Source organism: Marmota monax, unplaced genomic scaffold, assembly GCF_021218885.2.
Source record: "Marmota monax isolate L192 unplaced genomic scaffold, Marmota_monax_Labrador192_F-V1.1 WCK01_AAM20220418_F8-fsc00217, whole genome shotgun sequence".
NCBI classification, from domain to species: domain Eukaryota; kingdom Metazoa; phylum Chordata; class Mammalia; order Rodentia; family Sciuridae; genus Marmota; species Marmota monax.
This window is the reverse complement of record NW_026692031.1, coordinates 739,085-751,619: the sequence shown is the minus strand read 5'-3', so window position 1 is coordinate 751,619 and position 12,535 is coordinate 739,085. Positions and strand designations below refer to the sequence as shown.

The following is a 12,535-nucleotide window of genomic DNA, read 5'->3' as shown; positions in this document are numbered from 1 at the left end:
AACTTACAGCAGCAATCATCCAAACTCAATCACAAAATACTTTACAACAAATTAAACAGAAAGAGCAAGCTTCCAAATGGTAACTGTGGTATGTGCATTTGCTTGCAGAGACAATTAATGCATGCAGCTGGTGTCAACCTTCAGTAAATTTCAATCAAAGCTTGACAGCTACCAGTTATATTTCACACAGAGTAATTATAGCAAATGGCTTTCAGGCTTAATGTCTGCCATTTTTTTTTTTTCTTTTTCTTTCTTGGAATGTAATCAACATGATATTAAGATTGCTTCTGTTTAGCTTTCCTTTAATATTCACACTGACAAAAATAAATATTCAGTCATAAGGCATTTAGTGAGAAGCATAGGTGAGGAAAGACCCAACTGATGCTCAGTAGGACTTTCTCTATGGCAATTACAACAAATATATGAATAGCTTTTCCATATAATAAAATATTAGTCCTTTGATAGTGAAATACAAAGATCTCCAATATGCTTCTAATTTTCTACAAAACCTAGACTTTCCAGCATATATCACAGCAGCATTAGTGTGCATATCAAATTCTTGTATGTGTTAAATAAGGAAATACAACAGCAGCTCCCCTGGAGATTAAATTATTCTAAAATCTAGTACTCTTACACATTCTTTGTATGTGGTATCACAACTAAAATAGATATTAAGATAACTAAATATGGTCCAGATTTAAATTTTTATAGTATGTACAATGTTAATTCTTATATTCTAATGTATCTTTAAACCTCATCCTACAGCAAATGCATGTTTAATCTTACTATACCTGTGCTTGCTGAAGTACACCTAGACTGGCCCCATGTTTCTCTGGCTATAGCTGTTGTTTTAAAATGCTCCTTCTACAGGTCCAGTCAGGGTCCTGCATCAATGACCTATGGAGTCAGTGAGGGGGAGACAGAGCCATGAGGACACTGGGTCAGCCTTGTTCCTTCCTTGGCCTCCAGACCCACTCAGAAGAAACAGGTGCAGGGCCCAGCACTCTACCATCTCTGTCTTGAGACTATTAGATCCTTCTAGACCACCCCCCAATCTGAGGGCCTTTTGGTCCACACTCTTTCTCCCCTCCTTTTTTATCACCACAATTAGCACCATCTAGCATATTACCTAGATTATTTATCTGTCTGCCTCCTCAAATACAAGCTCCAAGAAGGCTTTTCAAAAGTTTCTGTCGCCTTTGTTCACTGCCAAGTTTCTAGCCACTACAACAAGGGTCTGGGACAAAAATAACATACCCAAGAGAGATGTATCTCCCAGACCTACAAACCCAAAAGAATTCTTCACAGAAAAAACATCTACTAAGCACAGAACACATTCCAAAGGAAAGCAAAATTCGAGTGCGTAACACTTGCGCTTGAGCATCAATGTACTCACTGATGTCGAATTAGGACAACAGTCCAGGGCTCTATCAGCCACTCTTCTGAGCTGCTAGTAATGGGAACGAACTTTGGCTGATTTACACAGAAAAGGAATTAACTAAAAGGGTTTTGGGTGGCAGCAAGAATTACCATAAATGCTGAAGAAATACATTATAAAAAACAGGCAGGAATATCGGCCAAATTATATTGTTATATTGTGTGCATGTATGAATGGGTAACAACAAATCCCACCATAATGTTCAATTGGCACCAATTAAAAGCAAAAAAACGAAACCAGGCAGGAACCAAGAGACACCACAAACAAGGATCCTAGCTCCAAGCCACACCAGAGAGGCCAACCTCTGGTAAGAAGCTTGCTGCAGACCAGCACTGCGGCAGAGCGGCTCCCCTGGACTGGGCAAAGGCTGCCTGCCAGAACAGTGAGCAGCCACACCAACTGTACAACAGGACTCAGAGACTTGAAAAGAGCACTCCCGATGATGGCAAGGCCAAAAATCAAAAAGGAAAATGAAATTAGGGTTCATCATACCCTTCACCAAGGAGAAAGCCCTTCCTAGCATTGCCTGTAAAGCAGCTCTCTCCTAAAGTCAGCAGGACCCAAGGATTCTACTTGACTGACTAGTACCAAGGTGTTGGTTAAGTAAGTGGATATTAATAAGCACTGTTTTAGGAATTGTTGAAAAACTGATACGCTACATTTCACATATATTCATAGCAATCTAGAATTTCTGAAATATCAACTGGGCGTGGTAGTGTGCGCCTGTAATCCCAGAAACCCCAGAGGCTGAGACAGGAGGGTCACAACCTTGAGGCCGGGCTCAGCAACTTAGCAAGACCCTGTCACAAAATAAAAAATTAAAAAAAGGGCTGGGGACAAGGCTCACTGATAAGGTGCCCCTGAGTTAAATCCCCAGTACCCAAAACAATAACAATAACAACAACAACAACAGATTACACTTAAACTAAGGTTACACAGAATAAAGGTATCAAACTGAAATATTTTTAAACCTCCTCTATCTTTATGTGTCCTTGAGTCATGTGTACATTCAGAGTCAAATCAGCCAAATAATAATTACACAGAGACCCAAATAACAGGCACTGGGAGGGTGGGTGGCTCTAGTTCCAGAGCAATCACTCACTCATGAAAATTCAGTGCTTTGCATTTTAAAAGGGTCTGAATTCTTATGAGTAATGCTTTTTGCCCCTTTAATTTTATGCAGCCACAAAAAACTCCTGAATATTCATCTGTTTTCTTTCCTCTGTCTCAGAGCTTGTAAAAGGGCTGGCCAGGTGTGCTTGAGCTTAAGAAGGACAATCTGCTTCTTTCTTCAGCAAGGATCAATTGAGGACCACAAATGAAGGACTCTCTCAGGGTGTGTGTTACAACAGGAAAACAGTTGCTACCAAATCCTAGGTCAATAAAGGGCATAGAAACCAGGCCTACTTAAAAACAATCAAACTACAACAAAAGCAACAAAATGTGCCTGTGTAAAACATACATTATAAGTAAAAACAAATCCAAACATGTAAACATAATTTTTGGATATGCCTCCAAAAAATCCTAGAAACTACAAAATTAAAAAGTAAAATCATCTCATTTCATTCAACAAACATTTACTAAGCATCTATCACTTAACAAGCACTGAGCTAGATATCGCTGACACCAGAGTAAGTCCCATCTCTCACACCAAGTGCCGTGACAACACATCCTTGACATCACCAGACCAGCAAAGAGATGTAATTGCAAACTGCAGAAGGACAGGATGTCATGAGGTTCTTATTTCAAAAACCAAATGACTTGTTCTTAATACACTTACATAAAAATTCTAAACCTTTCCAGATTTTATAATATTTATTTTCCACTGAATCCCAAAAAGTTGTTGTAAAGTTTATGAATGAAATAACCAGCAAAATATTTATAACTGAAAAAACCAAGTGTATGAAAATTAAGAGAACAAAATAAACATTAGATTGGCACTCAACATAAATTTCTGGATAATTCAGGACCTGATTAACATTAGATAAATCGTTACAGAGGTTAACAATAAGATGAAAATGAACTTTAGACAAACAAGGAAGAAAAGTATCTATTAAACAAGAAAAGGAAACACAGAAAAGGCCCAAATCTGTAATTTCTCTTACCAAGCTTTACCCTTTACTGTTAGTTTAGAAAAGTTCCTATTAATTATGTTCAGGCAAGGCTGACTGGCCCATCCTTTGAGAATTATATCTCCTGAGTAGTTAAAAATTAGGCCAAATTTCTAAAAATTTATCCTCAGGGGAATTAACAAAACTAGGTATCCTAACCACACAGAAGACAGTAACAATTTATTAGACAAGGAAGGAACAGGGATGGCCAAAGGAGTAGGGGGTTGGAGGACATCCATAAAGGACTAACATGCTCACAGCAATAATAACAAGGACTACTACTGCCCCCAGAGATGGTGGTAATTATCTACCAGAATCCTTTCAAAACTTTGTGCGTGCATTCATTCCCATCATCCTCACAGTACACTATATATTACACAAGGCTACTCACACTTACAGATTTAAGGAACAAAACTCAAAAGAGTCAAGTCACTTTCCCAAGGCTACAGAGCAAGAAATGAGACCCAGAGAGCCCAGCTCCTGGTCCTCGAAACACCAACGAGGCTAGTCGTTTTGAGTGATTCATATTTTCTTCATCTCTCTTTGAAACACTGAACTGATACATAACTAAATTAAAACAGTTTGTTTTAGGTATTAAATATTATAGGACCTATAAATAATTAATTTTAGAGAAGCATTATGGTTATTTGTGTTTTTCAGGTACTTGTTTCTGGCTGGTGAGCAGAATAGAGAATTTCCCTGAGCATAAAGTTGCCCATAGGAAAATGTAATCCAACAAAACACTCAGGTGATTAGATGAGTATCTGCAGTCACTTGAGGCAACAAATACTATCACAGTGTCAAGTAGAAAGTTGTTCCTTGGTTTTCATAAAATTTCAACCACTTCAATAGGCCAAACCTCTAAACTGAACAGGAACTCCATAACTCATTACCTAACTCGGTAACAATGGCCACTTCCACTCGCTTTTTCCAACTCTGAAACAACAGTGACTAAGTAATTATTAACAGGTTGAAGAATAAATTAATTCAAGGTACTGGAAATTATGTTCATGAAATGAAAAATGGCCTTGCTGACACTGCATCACTATTTCTAGACAGCACCCTTGAACATCAAATAAATCTCACATTATGGAAATGTGCCAAAAACCAGTGACCTAGTTTATTAGGGTGGGAAAAGAATAGTAATCTGTCCTTTGAGGCTAATACTGAAATAGCTTCCTAAAGCACTGTCATGCATTAAGAGTTTTAAATAATTTTTCCATGCAAGGACAAAAATAATATCCTGAGCCAATATCAAATTATGAATTTCCTTTTCACACCCCATAAGTTAGCGCTAGCTCTCATAAGGTTATTTATGTTTTCAATATTTGAAAAAAAATTCAAGAATCAGTAGATTTACATAGAAAAATATTTCAACATTTTATTGCTTCACTTTCAAAAAATAGTTACTACTGAATGAAAGTGAATACTGCATATGTAAACTGTTATCAATGTGAGTTCTCATTACTGGGGCCTATCCTTATCTACACAGTAATGTGACTGTAATAAATTTGTTTTTGATTCGTTTTCCAAATGATAAAAAACCAGAAACATGTAACTGCAATTCAATATCATTTTTTAGAAGCTCAATAAAGATTACTGGCTGACTCTAACAGTACCACATCTAAAGAAAAATGCAAATTATGAAACACAAAATGAGAATAAACTGGATAAAACCATAATAAATATATCATCTATCAGGCACCAATAACTATGTGATCAAAAAGAATATTTCTTTATAAAGTCCCCAAAAATATATTTATAAAAACTAGCCAATGCAATTATACAAAAATGAAACTGCAATCACTTCCTAAAAATAGTGCTCTAGAAAGCACAAACTAACATGTTCTAGTAACATAGAAATATTAAGAGGAAATACCAAAAGCATCTAAGGGTTACAAATTAAATAAGAATAAAAATGTGAATTGAAAAATAAAAAGTATCAATTAAAAATGAAAGGAAAATAGCTGAAGCTGGCTTAAAATACAGGCAAATGCCTTCATCAAAAAAATGAATATAAACTAATTAAATATTTAAATTGCTAAGTTACTAAAAGGGGAATGAAAACACCAAGAAAAAGAAAAGACAGAATATATAAGTAAAAAATCATAAACTTGAAGAGAGAGAAAGAGTGCAATTTTTAAAAAAGGCAATATAAGAGCTATTTCTCAGAATTAGGGAAGACAGTCAAACATGAGAGGAAATCTCTAGAAATGTAAGAAAACAACTACAAGTGAATGTTAATACTTCTGGGAAGTCTGTGCAAACCATATTTCCCAAGAAATACCAGTTATTAAAGGGAATTTTTAAATGTTAAAATGTACCAACACACACAGATAAATTTAATATAGAAACTTCAAGAAATGGTGATTCCAGTATTACTTTCTAGTATGCCAGAGAGGAGACAATAAGTCTTCTAAGTACTTTTTTAGATATTAATATTTAAAAGTTATGTTGCTAAGATAACATACGAAACAAAACTTTAATCTCATCTATAAAAATTAATCCATGAAATGCCATTCCAATATAGGTACAATATAGAATGCAGAATTAGAATTTAGTATGAAAGAATAACATATCATGACTAATTAATAGTTCATTCCAGGAAAGTCAAAATCTTTCAAAAGAAAATCTAAGGAATTCAGGTATCAAAATTTTAACATTATCAATATGTCATATTTCATTAACAATTAAGGAATTAAGGAAGCATATATCAAACTGAAAACCAGAAGATTTCATGTTGAAGCACTAAAAGTTTTCCATTAGTTACAAGTGAAACAGGAAGGAGAAATTTCTAAAATGTATCATTATTATCAAAAACATCAAATTGCAGAAGGGAATTATAATATAATTGTATTTCCAGAGAAAATTCATGTTTATATGTCTTAATATACCAGTGGACAAATTTAAAAAATTTTTTAAATGACAAGTTTCAAAACATTAATAATTACTACTTATTGGGTTTAATATTTCCTTACAATACGAATCAAAATAAAGTTACATAAGGCAACACAGTCAACTGGTTTTAAGAAATCCCTCAATTACTGATTGATTACATTTTAAAATTTTCCCAAATAATCTTCCATTTCTGATATATACTTCTATTATTTATATATTTTCCTTTTAAAAGAAAATAGCAACCTTACTTGTGCATTCAAACTCTCTAGGAGTGATTTTTAGAGTAACACCATTACTTCCTTACTAAAGTTATCATAGCTGGCAAAAGAACTTTAGCTCTAGGAGTGGGTTGCTCAATATTACCCCACTGGAGGGGACATGGTAGATGGAGTAGGTGCATTCCAAATGGAAAGGTGTCAGGAAAGAGAGGAAAAGGCATAAGTCAAGGAAGGAAGCGCAGGAAAAGAAAAGAAGCAACTACTGGTACAGAGTGGCCACAGAAGGTTTCCATGTTTAGTAACCACAAGGTCCAAGCACAATTTGCAAAGTTCCAACTTCACATGAAAATATAAACAAAAGGGAAGGTAGGATACTTGAATATAAAAATACATTCTAATTTCACAGCATAATCATATAGGTAGCAAAAAGCCCATTTTATAAAATCCAATTTACAGACATGAAACCGGAACACTGATCCATTTCCATCTCTCTATATCTCTCTGTAATTTTGACAGATGGTACTCACTTCTGAGTGACAACTGTAAAAGCTGAAAAGTCTGTTTCAATGGAAAGGTGGTGCTTTACTCTTATCAAATGCCTGTTAAGATTATCACTCTTAAATTTAATTTCACCTTTGTGACACTGAAAGTAGTACCTGGTCTTCATAATAACAATGTTACCAATTAATAGTGGTAAGTCTAAGTGGTCAGTTGGGAAAGAAAATGCAACTAAAGTAAGTGCATTTATTCAGTTAAGAAACCACAGCACTTCCTCTTCTAGCAGAGATGGGGTGGCAAAGGCTGGATTCACCTTCCTGCCTGAAAAACCAGACAACAGTTTTCAGGACTCTGAGGCAACAAAGGGCAGCTGAAAGACCCCTGAAAGGCAGAAAACAAGGTGGGCCCTGTGAGTGTCTGCCCCTCGAGATGTGGAGAAGAAAACACTAAGCTAAGCCAGTGGACCTTTTCACTTCAAAAGAAGCTGAGAGTCAAAAGAGATTCACGTGACAGAGGAGTGTGCAGGGCAGGGATAAATAAAACTCTAGGAATCCTGAGGATCCAGCGGAGCATTGAACCATTAAGTGTGTCAGCAAGCTGCTGAGGCCAGGGAAGGAAGCAACACAAGAAGCAGAGATTCAGGAAGCTCAATGAACACCAGGCAAAAGGAACATGCCAGCACCACACCAAAGCCCACTGTGATTCAAATTGCTCAAAACCAGTGAGAACTGACACTTTAAAAGCAGTCACAGAGAAAAGCCTGTTATATACATAGAACAAGGAAGAGGATGACAGAAGATAATTCTTGTCAGGAAATACTATGCAACAAAGAAGACAACAGAACATCTTTAAAACTAAAGGAAAAACAAATGACAACCTAGAATTCCATATCTAGCAAAAAGATTTTCAAATACAGAGGTAAAACAAAAACTTTTTCAGACATTCAAAAGCTGAGTCTAAGCCAGGCACAGTAGTACACACCTGTAATCCCAGCTACTCAGGAGGCTGAGGCAGGAGGATTGCAAGTTCAAGGCCAGCCTGGGCAAAGTATTGAGTCTTTCTCTCAAAATAAAAATGTAAAAAGGCCTGGGATACAGCTTAGTGGTGAAGCACCCAGATTCAATCCCCAGTATCAAAAAAAAATTAAAAAAAGAAAGAAAGAAAGAACACTAAGTTTATCACCAGAAAATGTACACTTCAGAAAAGAAGTTAACAGAGGGAAATATGGTCTACACAGAGAAATAAAAAGACCTGGCAATAATTATGTAGGTAAAAATATAAGACTTTTCCTAATTACTTAAATCTCTCAAGAATAATTAACTATGCAAACAAAGGTATAATGGTGCAGTATACATGTAAGTCAAATGCAAAAAAACAATAACATAAAGGTCAGAGAAAAAAACGAAATACTTACTATCATATGAAATGGTTTATCACTTGATGGCAGACTGTCATAATTAAAGATGTACAGTAAATGCCCTAAAACAATAAAAAACAGCAAAATAAAAACGAATAGTATAAAAACCAATGAAGATAACACAGCATCATAAAAATATTTGATTAATCCAAATGACAGCAAAAAGAAAACAGGAACAAAACCAGACAGAATAGAAAAAAATAAGAAAATGAGAAATTTAAACAACAATGTGAATAATTAAATTAAACTTAAATGACTTGAATCTCCCAATTAAAAAGACAGTGGTTGTGAGATAGGATTAAAAAAACAAGGCTCACCAGTATGCTGACTAATAAACACACACAGACTAAGAATCCAGGGAGGAGAGCCCAGAAATGAACTACAAAGGGCTACATCCGGCCATCCTAGTCAAACGTCCACGGCAGAGGCCATATGAATACAGGACACCGTTTTCAAAGCAAAGAACATCACTAAGGGGGGAAAAAAAGATGATTTTAAAAATAATACAAAGGTCAATTCACCAAGAGATGTGAGCAAACTAAATGTCTGTGCTCTTAACAAAACTTCAAAATACAAAGGCAAATACAACAGAACTACAAAGAGAAAGGTGATGACTTTACAATTACCGTTGGAAATTCAAATTCTGATCTCTCAACAACTGTCAGAATAAGTGGAAAGAAAACCAGGAAAGGCATAGAAAATCTGAATAACGCTGTCAACCAACTTGATTTGTATTTACAGAACATTCTGCCAGACAAGAACTGAACATTAAAAAATGCTGAGAAGATCTAACAAAAATAGACACTGTGGTTCTAAAAAGTCAGGAAGATATCAAGTCTCCACAAACTGATCCAAAGAATGAATGTAACCTCAATCAAAATTCCAGCAGGATTTTGTAGAAGTTGACATGCTGGTTCCAAAATTCATAAAGAAACACGAAGGATCCAGATCAGATAAAACAACTTTGACAAATAAGTAGAAAAACTAATACTACCTGATTTCAAGATTATAATGCTACAGTACTCGACACAGTATAGTATTGGTATTAAAACAGACAAATAATTGGACAGAATTGTCCAGCTATAAACCACACATAAAAAACACTTCATTTTTTTTTTTTTAAACAAAGGTACAACAAATGATGCTGGAACAAGCAGTGTCTTTATGCACAAAAAATATTAATCCATACCTCACACCATATACAAAAACTGAATAAAAATGGATAAGAGATATAAATTTAAATCAAACCAAGGAAAGTTCTAAAAAAAAAATAGGAGAAAAATATTTGTGACTTTAGGCAAGAATTTCTGAGAAATCACACCAAAAACATAATGTGTGAAAGAACAAACTGATAAACTAGACTCTGTCAAAATTAACATCTTTTGCTGTTTGAAAGACATAGTTAAGAGAATAAAGTCACAGATGGAAAGAAAACATTTATGAAGCATATACTGAATAAAGGACTTGTATTTATAATGCTCAAAATAAGGAAACTCAGAACTCAAAATTGAAACAACCCAATAAACAAGTAAAACATCTGAATAGCTATGTCACCAGAGAAGAAATACAGATGACAGAAAGGAAGCTCAATACCATTAGACATTAAGGAAATGCAAATTACAACCACAATGAGATACCCTCCTCCGGTGAGAAAGACTAAAATCAAAAAGACTGACCTTACCCAGCAACCGCAGGGATGTGTGAAAAAACTCTGACTCTCCCTTGCTGCCAGTGAGATCCCTCACGTACTGCCGACACCAACACAGTATATACCACCAGCCTGGTAGTATATCAAAAGTATCAACACACACCTACCACTCGAAACCATCTCGGTCCTAGGCACTGGCCTTAGTAACTGAAAGCATACATCCATACGAAGGCTCGTACATATCCTGTTCCCAGCAGCTCTACTCATAACAGCCCAAACTGAAAATAAGCTAGATGCCTATCCCTGTGTGAGGAGACAAACTGTGGCATACCGTAAGACGCAATACCACTCAGCAATGGGAAGAAATCAGTATTTCTAAGAGAAAGAAGTCAGGCAAATAAAGGATTACACAATGTATGATAATCACACAAAATTCTAGAAACTGAAAACTAATGTATTGTGACAAGAAGTAGTTTGGTGGTTTCATAACAAAATTTCAGCGGGGGGGAGTGGATATGTCCTTTATTTTGACTGTGGCTATGATTTCATGGATGTATATATGTCAAAAGACATAGTATCATGTGTATATATCAAAACATTTAGTACCAAACTGTATGCTAAAACATATGTGTTAATCGTATGTCAACCTTACCTCCTTAAAGTTTTACAAGTACACAGGAAAGCTTTGTAACTTGTTAAAGGCATTTGAAAAGAAGAAAAATCACAGCTAGCACCAACTAGGAACTAACAAGTGCTGATCTTTACAATGTGCCAGCACTGTTACAGGCAGTTTACACGTCCTGTCCTAGTCAGTTCTCACGACTCTGTGGGCATTATTATTAGCTTCGTTTTACAAAGCAGCAGTGGGAAAGGGAAAAATAATCTGCTTAAAGACATACAATTTTGTGACAGTCAGGACTCCAGCCCAGAGCACCTCACTGGGAAGGTTCCGCTGTGAGTGCCTACTGTGCTTCACAGGTGGAGAAAAGCTAATCATCAGAATTTCATCATAAGGCTAGCGCTAAGCTGATATGTGCGTGTAATTTCTATAAGTGAAAGAAAAGTACTCTTAATTTCACTGTTCCAAATGAGAGTTCCTGTCATCATGAGGCCAGGCACAGAAGTTCTCAGATGAAACACCCATGGGCACACACCAAAACATGCCTCTAGGACTGAACAGCTCACGCCCCTTTTCACATTCCAGGCACTACAGAGTTAAAACATCAGTCACCAAAATGGATGATGTGGGAAAAGGGAATTCAATTTTATTTTTAAAGGATGAGAAAAATGAACTTCCACACTTCCTAATTTACAGGGAAAACTAATTTACTGTCTTTCATTAACTTTCCACATATTTTATTTACTTACTCTGAGACAAGGGTAGTTTTATTTGTTGGTTTGTTTGTTTGGTACTGGGGATTAAACCCAGGGGCACTTAACATTCCCAGACCTTTTTATTTTTACTTTCATGACAGGGTCTTGCTAAGTTGCTTAGGGCCTCACTAAGTTGCTGAGACTGGCTTTATACTCACGATTCTCCTGCCTCAGCCTCCTGAGCCACTGGGATTACAAGCATGCATCACGAGGCTCAGCAAGGACAGGTTTTTGACATCTGCTTTCTACAGTGCTTCAAGTGATTCTTGAGACCATCTATTTAGCATGATACATAAAACAAACATTACAGACTATTAAAATGCAAATAAAGCTATCTTAATCACAGTTGGCCAAAAGGAAAGTAACTTGCACCTCAAAAAAATGAATATTCTTTTTAAAAACACAACATGCTAGTTATTAAAAACAAGAAAAAATTAAAATGAGAATAACAGACACATCAATTTGAGATTATAAAAAGCAACTGAATCAAAATCATCAATTATTTTATTATATAATTTGGACATATAAAATAATAAAGCTACTTTTTACAAAGAAAACTGGCAGTTAAATAACTTATTCCTATGATATTAATGCTGCAGTGTATTTTATAGACCCACTCTGAAGTTCACTGCCATCTTCAGGGAAAGAAATACATACATTCTGTAATACTGAGTTCCTACTAATAGACCACATCCCTTGGTCTCACACACTGGGGAATAAGAGTCAAAACGTGACTCCACAAAGATTTAAAAATTGTATAGTATTACATTTATGATCTATTTTGAGCTGGTGTTTGGACAAGTTTGATGTTTAAATCAAGATTCCTTTTTATTATTCTTCTGCATGTAGCTGCCCAATTTTTCTAATATCATAATTGCTCCCCTGAAGCCCCTCTGTACCTGTGAAATATCAACTGACCACGCTCCTATGGAT

The 12,535-nt window shown here is 35.7% G+C and overlaps 1 protein-coding gene across 4 annotated transcripts in view; it reads right to left on the bottom strand.

Annotated features, from left to right (window-relative positions):
• Auh (AU RNA binding methylglutaconyl-CoA hydratase) overlaps nucleotides 1–12,535 on the bottom strand; it is a 155,749-nt gene that overhangs the window by 57,018 nt on the left and 86,196 nt on the right. For 2 of the 4 annotated variants that reach the window (XR_006853791.2, XM_058582704.1), the window contains exon 7: nucleotides 8,578–8,642. The exons of the other annotated variants lie outside the window; for them this stretch is intronic. Coding sequence is in view for 1 of the 2 variants with exons in the window: in XM_058582704.1 (XP_058438687.1) it covers nucleotides 8,578–8,642 (65 nt within the window). In the remaining variant the exon portion in view is untranslated. The remainder of the gene's footprint in view (nucleotides 1–8,577; nucleotides 8,643–12,535) is intronic. 4 annotated transcript variants of the gene reach the window in all.